This window comes from Nomascus leucogenys, chromosome 10 (genome assembly GCF_006542625.1).
Source record: "Nomascus leucogenys isolate Asia chromosome 10, Asia_NLE_v1, whole genome shotgun sequence".
NCBI lineage: Eukaryota > Metazoa > Chordata > Mammalia > Primates > Hylobatidae > Nomascus > Nomascus leucogenys.
Genome location: NC_044390.1, coordinates 25,072,355 through 25,091,499, shown reverse-complemented (window position 1 = coordinate 25,091,499; position 19,145 = coordinate 25,072,355). Strand labels below are relative to the sequence as shown.

General features: G+C 34.6%; 1 protein-coding gene across 2 annotated transcripts in view; it reads left to right on the top strand.

Annotated features, from left to right (window-relative positions):
* The window catches only part of OTOGL (otogelin like), a 161,223-nt gene that overhangs the window by 79,799 nt on the left and 62,279 nt on the right, over positions 1–19,145 (top strand). The window contains exons 26-31 of one of the 2 annotated variants that reach the window (XM_030821838.1): positions 1,125–1,259; positions 6,936–7,085; positions 9,566–9,685; positions 12,339–12,455; positions 15,218–15,374; positions 16,043–16,069. In XM_030821838.1, the coding sequence (XP_030677698.1) occupies positions 1,125–1,259; positions 6,936–7,085; positions 9,566–9,685; positions 12,339–12,455; positions 15,218–15,374; positions 16,043–16,069 (706 nt within the window). The remainder of the gene's footprint in view (positions 1–1,124; positions 1,260–6,935; positions 7,086–9,565; positions 9,686–12,338; positions 12,456–15,217; positions 15,375–16,042; positions 16,070–19,145) is intronic. The other variant, XM_030821839.1, reaches the window with a different exon arrangement.

The window sequence follows — 19,145 nt, the reverse complement described above, 5'->3', positions numbered from 1 at the left end:
GACGACTTTGAAAATTTGACAAGAAGCGTTTACTTTCTTCCTAGAAAAATGGTAAGTATATGAGTTGATGAATATGTTAGTTTTATTTAATTATTTCATATTATATACATATAACATCCCATTGTATCTCATAAATATATGCAATTATAACTTGCCAATTAAAACTGTTAAAGAACCAGATGTAAACGATATTTTATAATGAAATTTCCAGAGTCAGTACAACTGAAGAAACCTATCCATTAAACTGGGGGAGAAAGTTAGAAACTTTGATTCTTAAGAGTGCCTTAGTGGATGCAGTGGGGAGTTGCCAAGGAAAGGGGTCTATCCGGAGGTGGAAGTATGTCATTTAGAGTAGAAAGACTAAATAGTGTTCCTTGAATTTAGGGATTCCCTATCATCTAAAGTTGTCTTTTCTCCTCAACCATTTCTAGACCTTTCCTAATTTCTTTACAAGTGGCATCAAGACAAACAAAACAGATTAGGGATTTGAACTCTGATCCTTCTCTTATTTAGCAAAGCGATCTTAGATAATCAATTAATCCCTCTTAATCTCAGTTTCCTCATCTGTAAAATGGAAATAATACCTAATTCAAAAAGTTTTCATAAGATCTAATTTGGATAGTATATGTAAAATTCAAAGCAAGCTTTCAAATAATACACATTATTTTATTTACTAACAAATACCAAAGTTTTGTATCTATTTGAATTCTAACTTATAGACAAATAATTATTCAGCCAGAAATATCCTTTAAATAAAACAAAAGACATGTCTCAAATGAATATTTTTTAAAGATTTTCCTAAGTGACATATTGTTTTGTTGATTATTTATTGATAAATAAAATGATAATGGTTGGTACATTTGAGCTATAGAAATAAAATGGTAAACTTGGCTGGAACAAAATTTTAACAGAGATATTATAGGTGTTTAAAGATTGAGCTATCCTACTATATTTCTATAAAATTCTTCACATTATTAGTTAAAAATGACTTTTTATTTTAGAGGTAAGTTGTTTTTCAGTTCTAATGCAATCCATTGTCAATATTTAAGATTTCTTAATAAAAATAACTAAAAATAATATAGGTTGTATATATTCGTATTAATAAAATATTTTTGACATTTCAGAGTGTAGATGATTCAGATATATCTGTCATTGCCCAGAACAAGAAATGCTTTGACAACGATATTGTTTGTTCTAAAAGTGTTTTGATTTCAGTTGGGGACACTGAAATTTACCTGAATGATACTCCTTACAAACAGGTTAGTGAATTATTTCTTTCAGGATCATTTGAACTTGTCCTGAGGATACTGAAAATAGAATAGAAATGATTTGATCTACTTCTCTCTGTAAATGGTTATGAGATCTATGTTGTTTTTTCTTCTCATTTTATTTGGCTTCAGTAAATTGTGCTTGACTTCTCTCTTCTTACTTCCCTTCGCCATATTCCAATTTGTTCTTCTTGCTTTCATTCCCATAGTTGCCATTTGGGCCCTTGCAACCCCTACCTATTGCCTTAATTACTTCAGTGGCTTCCAGGCTAGACTCTTGGCTTCTAGTTTTAGTCTTTCCCCTCTAATTCATACTCACATACTGCAGCATAGGTAGTTTTATTTGTATATGTCTTTTTTTTTTTTTTTTTTTGAGACAGAGTCTCACTCTGTTGACCAGGCTGGAGTACAGTGGCATGATCTCAGCTCACTGCAACTTCTGCCTCCCGGGTTCAAGCAATTCTCTTGCCTCAGCCTCCTGAGTAGCTGGGATTACAGATGCACACCACCATGCCAGGCTAATTCTTGTATTTTCAGTAGAGATGGGATTTCACCATGTTGGTTAGGCTGGTCTCAAACTCCTGACCTCAGGTGATCCACCTGTCTTGGCCTCCCATAGTGCTGGGATTACAGGCATGAGCCACCGCATCCAGCCTTGTATATGTACATTTTTGATGGAAATCTAATATGTCACTCTGGTTCTTCAAGACTTTGAGACGCCTTCCCACTGCTCCTCCGAGGCCTTGCCAATCTGGCTGTTACCCACCTCTCCTGCCTGCTCTTTCATTACTTTCTGCTTCAAGCCCACATTCCAGAAGGTGGAGCATCTTATTAGTCCTTCATTACTATTATCACTTCTTCCTGGATCTGTCTTTCCATTTAACTTATTCTTATGCAATATGTCTTATCATACCTCCTCCAGGGAGCTCCTCGTCAAGCACCCTATTAGAATGTGTATCATACTTTAATGAAACTACTTGTGAGCTTGTCTTCCCCAGTTGTCTCCAAGTTCTTATTTATTGTATCCTTGGAGCCTGCCCAATTTAAAAGAATGAATAAATTTCATTCATTCATTCATCTCATACATTCTTTTATAATGTTTACTGAATATCAAAACATGTGCTAATTATTGGGGCTATAACAGTGAAATAACACTGTGCTTGCCTTTAAGAAGTTTCTGCTCAGGTGAGGGATACATTCAGGTAAATAAGGATGCACATGGTAAATAAGGCAGCATGGTGTCCTATGGTAGGAATTTATGTAGCATAATATGGGAACTCCCGGGAAGAGCACCTAAAGAGACCTGGGGTGCTTAGGGTGATTGTTAAGAGCATAGACTTTAGAGTCACTCAGCACTAACTCAGAACCTCTGTTCCATTACCTGCTTGCTCTGTAACTTTGGGCAGGTTTACTTAACCTCCCCAAGCTGCAGCTTTTCCATCTGTAAATTTGGAAAGATTTTAGAACCTAATTCTTTAGTTTGTGTGAGGATTGAAATGAAAATATAAATTAATGGATTTGAAGAAATGATTCATCTTACCCTCCCTATTTCTGAAGGCTCAGAAGACATGCTCTGGAGGAAATGATTTGCACCGAGTCTTAAAGGATGAGTAGACATTAGCCAGGTGAAGAGAGGGAGTAGGGTGGCAATCAGTACAGACGAATAAACCCACTCAGTAGAGCAGAGCTGAGAGATGAAATGGCATGTTTGGATAACTGCAGGTGGTTTAGATTGGTGGAAGCACAATATATGGGACAGTAGATGGAGGGAGTGGCAAAGTGACTCAGGGAGGAGTGTCCTGATCAGCTGCCATTCAGGGAGCATGGGGTAAAGGCAATAGATGAGGGGGCTGAGTTCAGACTATGGAGGCTCTTGAATGGTACAAGATATTTGAACCTAATTTTATAGGCAAGAAATTTTAGAGTTAGAAAGTACATAATTTGACAAATGGGCTTTAAAAACTGACCTATATTCTGAGATTTTTTGAACAGTGTTTCTCTCAGTTTGGTCTGCAAATATTCATTAAAATCATATGGAATTTTTCTTGTAAGCGCTGGTTTCTGGGCCCTACTTCAGTAATTGGAATGGCTGATGCTAAAAACAAAATTGACATTTTCAATGGTACTTGAAATTCTTGTGCACACTAAAGTTTGAGAACAGTTACCTTAAAATATAACTATGTTTCAGTCAGAAACATTGAAACTAACTGGGCAGCAATCAACCTTTGGGCAAAACAGTTTCTACAATCATGTTTACATGTTTTTAAAGTAATTACAGCAGTCTGTCATAACCACCAACCAGATATTCATTTATAGGTGAAGGTTATTTCTAAGAACAAGGATGTTAAAAAAGAAACAAGAGAAAATAGTAAATGCTCTTATAAAGACAGTATGACACATCTTTGAAGTGGTGATTGCAACTCCACATAACTTTCAACTTCCAATTTTCACTTGTATGTAGGTGTTAATGAATCTCCTTTATATAAATTGTATGACATAAGATTAAGTCATAAAAACAGTTTGACCCTAAAGAAATCCCCTGCAATATTTTTTCTTAAACTTCGAAAGTGAAAAATAAGCACTGTTTATTTTATGCTAGATGGACCACCCATCCAGGAAAAGAAAAAAAAACCTCTGTTATTTTTATATGTAAATGCACAATTCTAATTTTATCAAATGTATAAGATATAAATATTTTATTAATTTATTTAAGCTATACTTTAAATATTTTAATTCTCCATGGTTCTAACATATCTTGCTAACATCACTAGAGTTTGTTTAAAGTGCTCTAATTCTCATCTGAAGTGGAGATCTCTATTTTGGACAATTCATAATACCTCACTGTTCTAATGAGAAGCATTATTTAAAAATCTGAAAAGTAAGGCGTATGGCAACTCCCTTTGACCATAGAGGATTTTCTTGTAGTAAACTGTCCTATCTAATGAAAATGAAGGATTTCATGTCTAAAGACAAATAGAAAAGATGTGCTTTTGTATCAGGATAACTGATGCAAAACCAAACTGAGCAAAAGAGAAACAAGTCAAAGACAAACAAGATGATAGAAAGATACTAAAAAGTGCAGTGAAAACAATAGAATTGGTTTCTGTGGCAGAGACTGACTTGGGGGCAGGGCAAGCTATGCAATTTGTTCAAAACAGGGAAAAAGTTTCATTTTCTTGTTTCATGTTCTGTCTTGATGTGTCATGGTGTCTTTTTTTTTTTTTTTTTTTAAATCATCATTTAATGCCATGCTCACTCAAGCATAGGGATAGTCCTGGGGTGAGAGCACACCCTGTCAGTGCTGAGGGCCTTCCTTGCCTCATTAACTCCGACTTGGTACTTGGGTCTGCTTGCCTAAGTCCAACTCATCCTGCCTCTGTGCTGCAAGTGGAGCGTAGCAGTGGTCTCTGGGTGGCTGCAGAGAAGCAGGCATCTGAGAATCAATCCAGGGAGATTGGGCGGACAGCAGGAGATGTGAGCCAAAGCTTCAAGGCCCAGACGCATAATTCTTTGTCTCATTGAACTTCACTGACAAAACACGAATTCACAGGTAAAATTAGAATTTCAAGATGGCAATTACAGAGCATTAAACCCCAAGAGGGGGCCCACTTCTGAGCAAGGGACGGTCCTTGCTCAGAAGAGCATTGTGCTGTCTTAAATGCCTACAATCTGGCCCATCTTGAGGATGAAAGTTCTACTGGGGCAATCAGGGAAGGCCTCACAGAGGAGGGAGCATATGGGTCACAATTGATGGGAATGAGGCCATTACGCCAAGATCTGGAGAACAGAGTTCCTACCAGGAGGAACACCAAGTGCACAGGACTTGAGATGGGTAAAAGCTTAGGTAAATTTGAAGAACAGAAAGAGAGCCAGCATAGCTGAAGCTTAGTCAGTGAGGGTGGGGATTGGGAAGTAGAAGGATATGAGATCAGAGAGAGCCAGTTAACAACACATATGGTTATATATAATATATACTGTTCTATACAATATATTGTGCACCTGTTTTAAGTATGACCTTGGTCTAGGAGACTGAAAACTCCTTATGGATATGACTAAATTTATTTCATTTTCCCTTTGAAATATTTATTAAAAAGTCTACTGTAGTGTAGTATTTTCAAACTATGCTTTTGTTATTACTTGAAGGAGAAAAGTAACCAAAGAATTTCATATCTCCTTCACAATTTTTATTTTGCCTCTGGCTAAATTTGTCTTACTTACTTTGATGTTAACTGTGCATTTTTGAAGTTATTATATGAGTTAATTTCAAGGTCAGATTCAATATAGCCATGTGTTGCCCTTGCTTATAAAGAATATTGTATATTCCTACTTTACAATAAAAGTTCTCTAACATTTCCCGATATGTTCTATCTCTCATTTCTCTCTGCTTTATCCTTTCTACTGCCTAAATTATCTTCTTTTAATATACAACCATGGTCTAATACTTCCCTGCTTGAAAGCTTTTATTGACTACATTTTGCACATGTGATAATTAGTCTAGTTAACTTGGTTGCAAAGGTCTCAGGCTATGATCCATCATGCGATTCATGCTCTAGCCTTTTGGTACTCTCCTTAGTTCTGAATAAATCTTTGACTTTCCTGTCCCTAAGTCTTGATTCAAGCCATTTCTTTTCTTTGGAAGGATTTCTTCTCCATTCTCATTCCCAAACCTCTATACCTTGCTGTGTATAACCTCTTGCAGATCAGTTCACACCCACCCCTTGCAAGAAGCCTTCTGGAGTCCCTTTGATGGTAATTCACCGCTTTCACCCCCCCTACACACATAGGGTAGTTCCCCCTTATCCATGAGGGTTAGGTCCCAAGACCTCCAGTGGATGCCTGAAACCATAGATAGTAGCAGACCCAATTGCCATCAATCAGAACACGTTTCTGTTCATGCCTTTTACCCACAAATTTAATGCCTTTTCTATCTTAACTAAGCACTTACCATGCGCTGTGGCTGTCAGTTTTGCAGTTTAATGTGCAGCAGCAAAACTAGCTGAATTTCTTTTCCCTTCTTCACAATTTCACAGATAGAAGATTCATTCTTACCATAGATCTTAGCAACCGCAACATACAATTTTTTTTTTCTTTCTTGTTAAGTTGAGAACTTTCCCCTTTTCACTTAAAGGAAGTACTTCACAGCTTCTTTTTGCCTGAATTGGGAAGGCAATGTCTCCTATCAAACTTAATGATTCTGATTTTCAAGACATATTTAATGAAGTCAGTAGACTATTTCCATGCTATCATTAACTACTCAGAAACATGCGCGGGACCAAATTTCTCTCTTTTGCAGGCAAGGTCATACCTTTTTTAGTTCTGTCATATTTATTCATCACAGATGTAAAATTTCTGATTCGGCAGGGATATCACTTAATGTCTTCTGTGTCCATTCCCTTGTTTTGCTCTTTCCCACGTGTAACCGAAATATCTTTTCTCTTTGCCCATTTATCCATGTGGGGTCCATCTGCTAGTTTGTGTCTGGTAATCAGTATTTATGTATTTCCTATTTTGTGCAATTGTTTTGTCTTTTCTTACAGAATTCAGAAAAGGCATGACCAAGCAACAATATTAGTACATAGATAGTTGTTGGCAAATATTAGCTAAACTAATTTGATATATTTTGGTTAGAGAACTTACTACTCACTTTGTTTCTTTTCTTTTTTTAAGAAACAATCAGGTTTTTTTCTGGAAAACAAATCTACCTACCAGCTTTGGAAGGCTGGTTACTATATAGTAGTATACTTTCCAGAGAAAGATATCACTATTCTTTGGGATAGGAAGACAACTATTCATATCAAAGTTGGGCCACAGTGGAAGGTAGGTCAACCTAAGCTCCAAATGAGATGTAATGAATAAAATCACATTTAGTTTTTGATGTTTGATGAAAATAAAATGATTAATGTTTTCCTTTAAGAACTAGGTTATATTTCCAGAATTACTAACTCATACCCTTGTGAAAAAGAACTTCGCCAACTAAGTACAGTGTTTGTGTATAGTTCTTTTTGACTTTAACCTTGCAGTATCCAGTTTTCCAAGATTACTTAAGCCAGCTTTCTTCTTCTCTTTTCCTTCAGCTTAATTATGTGATTTGTTCATAATGCAATTAGATTCCATTCTTACAAACTGCGTTCCATGTTTTCCTCCACATTCTGAATATATTTTTTTAAGTTTACATGCAGTAAAATTATTTTTTAAATGTAAAAAAAGTTACTCTTATTGTGTCCAGGTATATAGATTTTGACAAATGTGTTGTATTAGTCCATTTTCACACTGCTATAAAGAACTACCTGACACTGGGTAATTTATAAAGAAATGAGGTTTAATTGACTCACAGTTCTGCATGGCTGGGAAGGCCTCAGGGAATGTACAGTCATTGTGGAAGGCAAAGGGGAAGCAACCACCCTCTTCAAAAGGTGGCCCAAAAGACAGAAAGAGTGAGGGGGAAATGCCACACTTTTAAACCATCAGGTCTCATGAGACCTCCCTCACTAGCACAAGAACAGTTTGGGGGAAACCACCCCCATGATTCAATTACCTCTCACCAGGTCCTTCCCTCAACATATGGGGATTGTAATTCAAGATGAGATTTGGGTGGAGACACGGAGCCAAACCATATTATGCATGGAGCCTTGTATCCATTACAACAGTTCTACATAGAACATACCTGTCAAACTCCAAATATACTTCATGTTTCTTCCTTATTGTCAACCCCTACCTTTACCTCCTAACCTCAGACAACCACTGATTATATTTTCCACTGCTATAGTTTTGCCTTTCTCAGATATCATATAAATGGAATTGTACAATCTGTAGTCTTTTGGGTCTGGCTTCTTTGACTTGGCAAAGTATATTTAAGATTCATACAAATTGTTGGGTGAATTCTGTACTGTTGAGTAGTATTCTGTTGTGTGGATATATCACACAATTTATTTATCCATTCGTGGTTGAATATCCAATCTGAGTTGTTTATAATTTTTGGCAATTTATATTTTAAATTATTTTATATATTATTCCCTGCTAAATATTTTTATTAAATATTGTTAAGTAGTTTACTATTTAAAATATTTAAAATTTGATTATTTCGAATATTTATTTGAATATTTTAAATTCATATTTTAAAGTTGTTTGCAAAAACATTGATGTATTTTTTTAAAATCTAGTTTACCTGAAATTGAGACTGAGACTCATGGATATAATTTTTGTCAAAGAAAAATTGGAATAGCAACAATATCTTCTCAAAAATACAGAAAAGATACATTTTTAAAAAAGATTTTAATATGTTGTAAATGTAAAATATGATTGTATATTGAAGTTATAGTCTTTCAGTCTTAAGGAGGATAAAGCCCAAAGGTCTATTCTTAGGTTTGTTGGCATCTTGAATTTCTTTGATGAATCCGAAATAATCTTCAGTCATTGCTGTCTTTCTTCAACTAATATTCTCTGTCATTCATCATCCGATATCCTTGTTTCCAACAAGAATATTTTACTACTGGATGAAGGAGGAGAACTTGCAGTGATGATTTTCTAGAAGCAGTAGAACTACTCCTTAAAACCTTGAATTTAAACATGCTGAATGCTCTCTTCAATATTGAAGAATAGAGTCTATCCCTTAATGGTGAAGTAGGCTGCATATGTCTCTGGCAAAGCAGACAATAACCTTAGAATTACATCTGCCATAGCCACTTATTACCATGGGACCTCTGTTTTCAGAATTCACCTCTGTTCAAAGACAGTGGCCACTACTAACAGCAGTTATCCTAAAGCTGAGGCATCAGGAAGGGGGATGTGGAAAAACAAATGGTTAACTTGTTTCTAACAGGTAGGCAATATGATATATTCCAACAAATAGGGAATATATCTGCCATTCTTCATCCCATATCCTTGTTTCCAACAAGGATGGGAATATATATAATTATGAATTACGTATATACACACATGAATTCTGTGTATATACACATATACATTTGCATACACATACACTCTCATATGTACTGTCTTGTTTGAATTATACTTTTCCAAGTTATTTATGTTATTAGTTGTATTAATGCTAAGACACTGGTAAGTGTGTATAAATAGGACTTGAAATCAGGTAAAATATTTTTGCAAATTTATAAAAATCACAAAACATAATTAAATTGGTATGAGAAAATCCACTTTCTTCAAGTTAATTTTTAAAAATGATTGCTGTGAAAATTCTTAAATGTATATTTGAAATGTCTTAAAAGTTTTAATGAATATGAGTCTTTAAATGTTAAAGAGAAAATAGAATATTTCCTGGTGATTTTCTCTTACTTTAGAACAAGCTATCAGGATTGTGTGGAAACTTTGACAAATGCACTTCAAATGATATGACCACATCTAATAACTTGGAAGTGAGAAATGCTCAGGTATTTGGAGATAGTTGGGCATTAGGACAGGTAAGTTACATAAATGTATTTTAGAAGTCAACAAAAATTTTTAAGAATATTTTTCACTAGAACATTTTGTTCTTATTTAGGTAATATTATTTTACATACTATTTTCATAGTAATTTATAGCTGATAAACGTTCATATTTATCTTCTCATGTAATTTTTCTGATTACCTTATCATATAAAGGATGTTTTCTCCTTATTATAGATGAAGAAATTGAGGCTCAGGGAGGTTAAATGAGTTGTCTAATATTATATGGCTAGAAAGTAGCAGAGGTGACATTCAAATTCATCTCTTCTCCCTCATATTTTCCTCACCATAGCAAAATGCCAATCAATGTATCTGCATTTTGAAGGATGATGGAACTTTTGCCAGTTCAAAGCAATAAATAAATGAAGACAGAATTTCTTAACAGCCGTGTTACTGTATTACATGAAATAAAGGGGGATGCATGTGTATGTGTGTGGGTGGGTGGATTGTGGTCAACTACCTTTGGCAGCAGTTGGATAAATTAATTTTTACATATTTCTCTTTCAAAGGGTTTCTTGAGGCATTATAAGCCTATAAAGGAGGGACATGTTTGAATGATTTTCCAAACTTACTGACATAATCTGTATTTTTATTTAATTCTCAAGGAAGTAGTGTTATATGAAACACATTTTGAAAAATGCTGAACTCAGAAAACAGAGTCAAATTGGAAGTTCTGTTCTTTCTTCTACTTTCTTTTTAGCCTGTTGTTCTTTTTAATTGATAGGAGTGTTTGAAACCACAATTTCCTGATTGGTTACCATTTGGTTAGTTACTTCTCTACTTTGCCTAGTTTACTAATATGTCTAAATCTCTCTAAAGAATAAAGAGGGGATGGGGTAAAACATTTATTCCAGTCAGTAATATTTGAGTGTGGTCTAAGCTTAACAGTACAAAAGTGTACCTTTTAATATCTAAAATATCTACTATATTGAGAGAGACAAAATCCTTTTAACTGTGGCTATCTTACATCTTGTTATCTTTAGAAGTTTTGAAAAAAATCGTTTTACATTTTTCTCTCTGCAAATGAATTAAGAAGTAACTATTTCTAATGGTACTTAAATATCTGGAGTAGTCAAATAATTTTAAACACCCTCAAAATAAATTTTTTATTTATACCTGATAGACAAGGCTAAAACTCAGGTCATTTAAAAAATTCACTAATTTTTATTTAGCACTTCATGTTTTCCATTACATACAGACACATAATATGGATAAATCACAGTCTTTGCCTTTAAGGAATTTAGAGTCTAGAGGTGGAAAATTGAGAGGTGGAAAAATTAACAGTCAGAACGTAGTAAGATAGTTGCTTTGATAGAAATGCACACAAAGTGGGGATTGTGATGGTCCAAGAAAGGTTCCTGGAGAAGGTACCCTGCAGGTGAATCTTATAAGATTTATAGGAGCTAAGAAAGTGAAATTTATGGGAAAGAATTTAACAGGGAAAGGAGGGAGCAGCCACCTAGAAGGTGTCAAGAGGCTGGAGAGAGTGTGGTGCACAAAGTGAATTTCAAAAAGTTAATTTTGGTTGTGGTGTAAGGTCTGAAATAGAGAATAGCTGAAGTGCAAAGTATAGATCTGCAAGATACAAGGGCCGAGAGGCTCTTATAATCCAGCTAGAAATATTAAGTCAGTAGAGACTTAAGACTGTATTAGGAAGGATGAATTTGGAGGTTCCTAGAAGGTCTCCTACTTTCCTGGCTTCCTGGGTGGATACTGGTGTTCCTTCTTGAGGCAGGGCAAAGAGGAGGAAATGAATGTGGATAGTCGGGGAAGGACAATAGTGTAGAGGTAGGGATGGTTAGGATCTGCTGAGAGAGAAATGACAGATACATTTAGGTGGAAATGTTAGTTCTGAAATTCAGGAAGGAGATGTGGGATGGACATAGGGATTTGGCAGTTACTAGTATATTCAGGGCGTTGAAGCCAGGACGCATGTACCAAATGAGAAAAATAGAGGTTTGAGGATTAAGCTTTGCAAAGAGAGGAGGGAAAAAGAGATTAGGGAACAGCAGCCAATGTAGCAAGAGGAAACCCAGCAGAAAATTGTGTCACCAAAACCAAATGAGGAGAGACATTTAAGAAGGGTAAAGTATTAAATAGAATCAGAGGCAGCAAAAGTCAAGCAAAATGGAAGACTGAAAAATTGCCTTTATAGTTAACAACGAAGAGGTCATGGATGACGTTTTTCAGGGCAGTTTCGGGGAAGGGTATTAGGGGAGGAAGAGGCCAAATTGCTGCATGTGTGGGAATTGAGTCTGCAGAGACTTGGGTACATATAACCTCTCAGATGATTTGTGACAGAAATGAAGAAGACGAAGATGAAAGAAACAGGTCATGCTCATGTAATTTTTTAAGTCATGCAAATGCTGTGTTTAAGACAATTTAAAAATCATTTATCACCACTCGATCTCTAATATTGCTATGATTTTAATATTCTGTTTAGTTGCTTTCAAAAGTAATATATGCAGTTAACATTGAATTGGATGTGAGCAGGTGCTTTACGCAAATCCTATCTAAAAGGATGAGAATATATTAGGTGCAATTGTAATGAGTGAAGTTGGGTAGGTTACTCTGCTTGAGAAATTGTCTCTTTGAAAACTTCTTTTCTCTCTTAAATTTTTTTCAACAGTGTGAAAGTCCAGATGAAACAATTAAACCCTGTGAGGCCCATCAAAACAAATTTCCTTATGCCAAGAAAGAATGCTCCATTTTGTACAGCGATGTTTTTGCTTCTTGTCGCAATGTGGTAAATGAATACTTTAATGAACTCTCAAGTTTAAAGATGTTTTGCTGTGTCTATAATACTGAGGTGAACATGACACATAACTGGGTGATCCATTGGCTTTTTAGATGTACCACCTAACTATTGTTAGGGGGACATATGTGTTAGTTTGTTTTTCCGTAGAAGTGGCACATTTGGTTGATTTACTTTCTCTCTTACTCCATCTAATTTAACAGTGTACCTTTGTACATATTTGTAATAATTTGTTCTAGTTTATGGAACATTATTTACATACATCATTTTATGATTAAGAGCATAAATGTTTACTTTTCTTTAGGGAACATTGTCAAATGGGCATTCTTCTCAACTCAAAGTATGGTTTAAAAGTATTTCTTGTAGGACATTTGAAATGGTTTTAGAAGCACATCCCATGATGGAATGTAACTTATTTGGAAATTTCATTTTCAAAACTCCTTCCTAGCATGATTATTTTAGTTCCCAGTAGAAGTTTAAGCAATATTTCAATGTATTGGTAAGAATTAAGTAATATTTCTGCTGCATACAAAGCTATGCTAGTGATCTTGGGGGAAGTCACTTGTATGATTGTTTGACCTGTGGGCTAAGATGGTTGTTTTTCTCTTGGAATACCATTCTGTTTCAAAGAACAAATGATATATGGTTATTCAGACATTCAGACAGGGATATTTGGCAGATATTTTCTTTCTTTCTTTCTTTTTATGAGATGGAGTCTTGCTCTGTCATCCAGGCTGGAGTGCAGTGGCATGATCTTGGCCCACTACAACCTCTGCCTCCTGGGTTCAAGCGATTCTCCTGCCTCAGCCTCCTGAGTAGCTGGGATTGTAGGCGTGTGCCACCAGGCTCGGCTAATTTTTGTATTTTTAGTAGAGGCGGGGCCTCACCATGTTGGCCAGGCTGGTCTGGAACTCCTGACCTCATATGATCTGCCCACCTCTGCCTTCCAAAAGGCTGGGATTACAGGCGTGAGCCACTGCACCCAGCAGATATTTTCTTAAAATGTGTGAAATGAGTCTGTGGCTTTAAGGAAACACCTGATGGTGTCTGTTATCTTTGATAAAATTTACTTACAAGGGAAAATTAGAGTTTTGTAAAAGTTAGATCCACCCCTGTGAGCTTATAAGGTTTTTGATACTTAATGAGTTTTTTGATGATCTAGATGGTGATATTAACAAACGTGACTTGTAGCTATTATATATAATCAAGTGTGTCAACATTTTGAAGATCTGCACGGGTCCATAAATGTTCTACATCACCAATGCATGATGTTACAAAATCATGCAGAAGTAAAAGATCCATTCAAAGGGCGAAATAAAAAACAATTTTAATATAGCAAAGTATAAAGTTTATTGATGTGGTTTTAGATTTCACATTGCAGTGAACTTTTTAAAAATGATTTGAGTTTTGATTAGTGTCAAAGAATATCACAATTACTTGAAAAAGATATTAAAGTACTCCTTCCTTTCCAACTAAATACATGTGTGGAACCAAATTTTCTTCGTCTATTTCAACCCAAACCCAAACAAGACAAAAAAATTATAATAGACCGGATGAAGAAGCAGATATGAGAATCCAGCTGTTTGCTATTAAGCCACACATTAAAGAGATTTGCAAAAATGTAAAACATTGCACTCTTTTCACTATTTCTTGGCATACATAAGTATTTTTCACTAAAGTCATGTTATTCATGTAAACATATAATGTTTCTTGTTATTTTTAAATGTCTCATTTTTAATGTCTAATAGAGTAAATATTGGTAGATATAATCCTGTAAACAAAACGTCTTTGGCGATCTCAGTGATTTTTTAAGAGTGTAAAGGGACTCTGAGACAGAAAAGTTTGAGGACTGCCATATTAGAGCCACATAGGTAGACTAAAGTCTTGTTTATAAAAAGGGTTGCTTTTGAGACTTTTCAGAGTTTCCAAGGACCACACCTGCTTGACAAGAAATATTGTGTCAGTCTGGAGTCCTGAACCACAGAGCCTACTGGTTCTTTTCCACTTGAAAAGAAAAATTAACCCATAAACTGACCTAAAAAATAAAATACAGCTCAGTGACAGCAAATCCTGCTTCTTTTCTGTCTTTCTTTCTTTTTTTTTTTTTTTATTTGAGACAGTCACTGTCGCTCAGGCTGGAGTGCAGTGGCGCGATCTCAGCTCACTGCAACCTCTGCCTCCTGGGTTCAAGTGATTCTCCTGCCTCGGCCTCCTGAGTCCCTTGCTCCGTTTTTAATGCACTGTCAATATATTAAATTTTGTCAGCTACTTAAATATAATGCAAATAAATAAATTAAGTAAATAGAATAAGTTGTTTTTAAAGATTGCTATTACCATTAATAGCCATTAGGATGTTGCATAAGCAGGGGCAAAAAAGAAAGGAAAGAAGGAAGAAAGATGAAATTATATAAAATTACAATTGGAAGCAGAAGATGCCTTATTTTAATGCCATGTGATTGCATCAATAATGAAAGAAGCTTCCAAAAATTAATCTGTTATATTGCAGATGTTGAAGTCATATGTGTTTATTAATCTTATTATTTCTTTTGCTAGTTCTTTGATGTGAGATTTTCCTAATACATTTCTTTCTCCTTTGGGCAATAAAGAGGCTTTAAATAAAGAGAACTCTCTAGGTGGCAGTGTTAAGCTGATAATATCAAACTTTGAAAACACATAGTTTTCTTTTAGAGGGTTGACTTTAAATCATAATCAGTGTCTATTGAAATTAAGTAATCTTTCACCTCATTTTTCAGATTGATGTTACTTCTTTTGCCAAAAATTGCCATGAAGATACATGTAACTGTAATCTTGGTGGTGACTGTGAGTGTTTGTGCACTAGTATAGCTGCATATGCATACAAGTGTTGTCAGGAAGGAATATCAATTCATTGGAGATCATCTACTGTTTGTTGTGAGTACCCTACTTAGAACATCATTACGTAGAGAACTGATAAAGAAATACATATTAATTGTTGATTTATCTTAGAAATAATGCCAGGAAACTCATGGAAATCGAATTAAATTAAAATGACTAAATTTTATATTCCTTTGACAATCATAAATTATAGAATACCGAAAGGACTTATAAAAATAAACTGTGGGATAATATTTTGTTCTGTGTTTGATTGCTGTCATTGTACCATTTGAAATATAAATTATTTAAATACCGTCCTTAGAGAAATTATGACTTTATTTCTTTTATGCCTATGAAGTTTCATTGTTCTGATGATAAACATATTTTAAAAAAATCACCTTGAATTTGCTTCCAGATTTGACTCTTTAAGCTTTTAATTTACTTGTGTATGTGGTAAGATATCTGAACAAACTTACAATTTGAACTCTTTCAGTTGAGGTTTCTAAATTGGTGATATATTTTCCTACTTTAAAACAGTTATATGAAATTTAATGAATTATAGCACATCACTTAAAGAATCTTCTTTGCTCAGAAAAAGTTCCTAAATAATACCATTCTATATTCTTTCACATAGTTATTGATAAATATGTGGCCATATCTTGCCCACATTCAGATAAGTGATTGGCTTCTTACATAGTTTAATATTTATTCTTTTTTTCTTTTAGCACTTGATTGTGAATACTACAATGAAGGTATGTGACATTCAAATTAACAATATCACTATAGTATTCTATTAGCTGTATTTTCATATTAAAATTTTTTGAACAACTTATGCTGTGAACAAACTATAAATAGTTCATAACTATATAACTCCATAAAAGCTTTTAATTTTTAAAATTTTCAAAAATTTCTAAGTATTTGTGTTAAGATTTATTTCCTGAAAACGAAAATAGTGTGTAACTTAAGTTCTCAGAATTTAAGAGGCCCTCAGTACAGTTTTGGAATGACATGAATGAATGGATGGGTGAAGTTAGTTAATTTTTTAGATAAAAAGGATGAAAGATCTATAACAAATGTATACCTTTACCATTATTTATAAATGTAAACATTGTTCAAATGTTTTTAAAAATTTTATCTTATTTTTAAATTGACAAATATAATTGTATATATTTATGGGGTACAATGTAGTGTTTTGATACATGTACACATTGTGGAATGATCAAATCATGCCAATTAGCATATCTATCATCTCAAATATTTACCATTTCTGTGTGGTGAGAACATTTGAAATTCTTTCTTTTAGCTATTCATTCTTCAAAAACCAAGAAATTCTATAATTGGCAACAACATGGATGAACCTAGAGAACATTATGCTAAGTGAAATAAGTCAGGCGCAGTGAGGCAAATACCATATGATTTCACTTATTTGCGAAATCCAAAAAAGTTGAATTTTTAGAAGTAGAGAATAGAATGGCGGTTACCGGAGGCTGGTGGTGGGGAAGTGGGCAGGGGAAGGGCAGATGTTGGTCAAAGGGCACAAAGTGTCAGCTAGATAGGAGGAATAAGTTCTGGCATCTATTACACAGCGTGGTGACTATAGTCACATTTTTCTTATGTTGTGGAAATCAAAGAAACAAAGTATAAATGCAGTAACATAAGAGATAATGTAAGGAATTTATTTTGCCATTATTATAGGCAAAAGTCATTCTTACATATTACCAGAATGAGAACTTATTGATACAATAATAATGAAAATCTCCTAATCTCAGCAAACATCCAGATTTGCAATAAGAAATCTGAGAGGTGCTGCTGTCTAAAACTAAGGTATAGATGTAAGAAGAGACAGAGTATTACATTTTTAGTGAAAATACTTGAAGATAGCGGAATTGGAGTCTTTTTGCAAATCTATTTAATGAGGAAGGCGCAGGCCTCAAAACCTAATTCAGACAAGTAAGGTGATCTAGGGAAGTATCCATTTTGTCAGTAACTGGGCGAACTCTGGATCCGTGATGGATGTGTCAGTTAGAATAATAGTTACAGGAAATCTTGGCCAAGCAACCAATCTGAGGAACTTCAGGTGGCTTATTGGAGAAATTTGTCAGCTAGATAATTTTAGAGAAAAAGAGATAATGAATTAAAAAGAAAATGGGCATTTTTGATTTTAGTTGCATTTGTTACATTTATAGAAATTTGATAGAGGAGGCAAATTCAACATTAAAAAATATCTGTGGTAGTTAAAGAAAATCTAACTAAAAATATGTCCTGTTCAAGATTTTAAAGAGACTGCCACACACGTGCACGCACACACACACACACACCACCTCAATCTTTGGATTCCATAATTAAAATGCGATTTATTGCCTAATAACAGTAGCTTTTGTGGTGTTAACTGCTTTCTCTAGATCATATAAACTTCAAAATATGTTATTATTTTATTTTATTATCAGCATTTTGCTATTATCAACACTTTCAGAGGAAATCGAAGCAGAGAGAGATTAAATAGCTTTGCCAAATTCACTTAGCCAAAATGTGGCAAATTGGGATTTGTAAACAATTTGGCTTCAGGGCCAGTGAGCATGACCTCCATGCTACGTGGCCTACTGTGTGGTTAATACATCCTAGTGTAGGGGTGATCACCGACATTGTCATCACAGGTTCTACATAATGTGCACAGACAACAATCTGAGAAAATGCTCCAATAACTTCCTCACTCAAAAATTCCTGTCTCACCCAGTTCTGTTATGACAATCTCCATCTGTGCCTTTGTATTTTCTGGCATTTCTTCTGCAGACTTGTGGACCCAGAAGCAGAATTTTCTATGCATATTGAATCTCTCTACCTCTTGCTACTTGCTACATTTTGCTCTCTGTTAACAAGTCTGCTGCACTTCTAGTGATGGTTCATTCTTCTAATGTGTTACAGAATCCTTCAAACCTGTTCTTCCAGTTTCATTTGTAATACTGTATTGATAATATCAGAGCATGAACATGGGGCATTTGGCCTTCGTGAGACACTAATTGGCTTAGTGGAGTGGCAGGCAAATAAATTTCCTATGATCAAAGTAATAGGGAAAGGCATCAGTGTGCCAAGGGGAGTCAGAATTTGTGAAAGCAATGCGACAGCGATAGACGTTGAAGGGGAAAATAAAATTGTGATGACGTGGAAAGTGATAATAAATAGAAAATGATTTTAAATGGTTATTCTTAATTTGTTTCATCCCAAATAAATTTCACAGCTATTGTAAATTTACCTAGTCCTTTTTGGGCATTTATAGCTGGCGTATTTCTCCCTTTCTTTATTTGTTACATGCCAGACACTATGCTATTAAGATACTTACAATATTTAAAGCACATACATAAATAAATAATCGTGATTCTGTAGGAAGAATTTTAAAAAGTAGCTGAATAATCCAAAGGTTATTGCTGAGATTATTTCAATAATCTTTAGCACAATGATTCTATATAATATCTTTGTGTTCATTTATATGACTTTTACTAAAAATGTAAAGCTTGCATTTGAAATGCTATTTCTGTAGGTGAGGGAGAACTTCAATTTCCTACTAAAAATTGTTATGTGAGTTTTAAGTTCAAAGTAATTTTATTAGATAGGATATGCTTATTTCTGTTTTTAAAGAATCACTGCAGGAAATGATTGCTTTCAGTAGATGGTGAAATTATACTTCTCCCTGCAGAAAATTAATGATAAGATCAATGACTTTTGTCTCCCAGTTGCTGGTGAAAGTAGTCCAGAATCAAGCTACCAATTAACTGAGAGTCAATTCAAAAGCTTTAGGTTTTTATACAGACAGATTTCTCGATGGCAATTGTC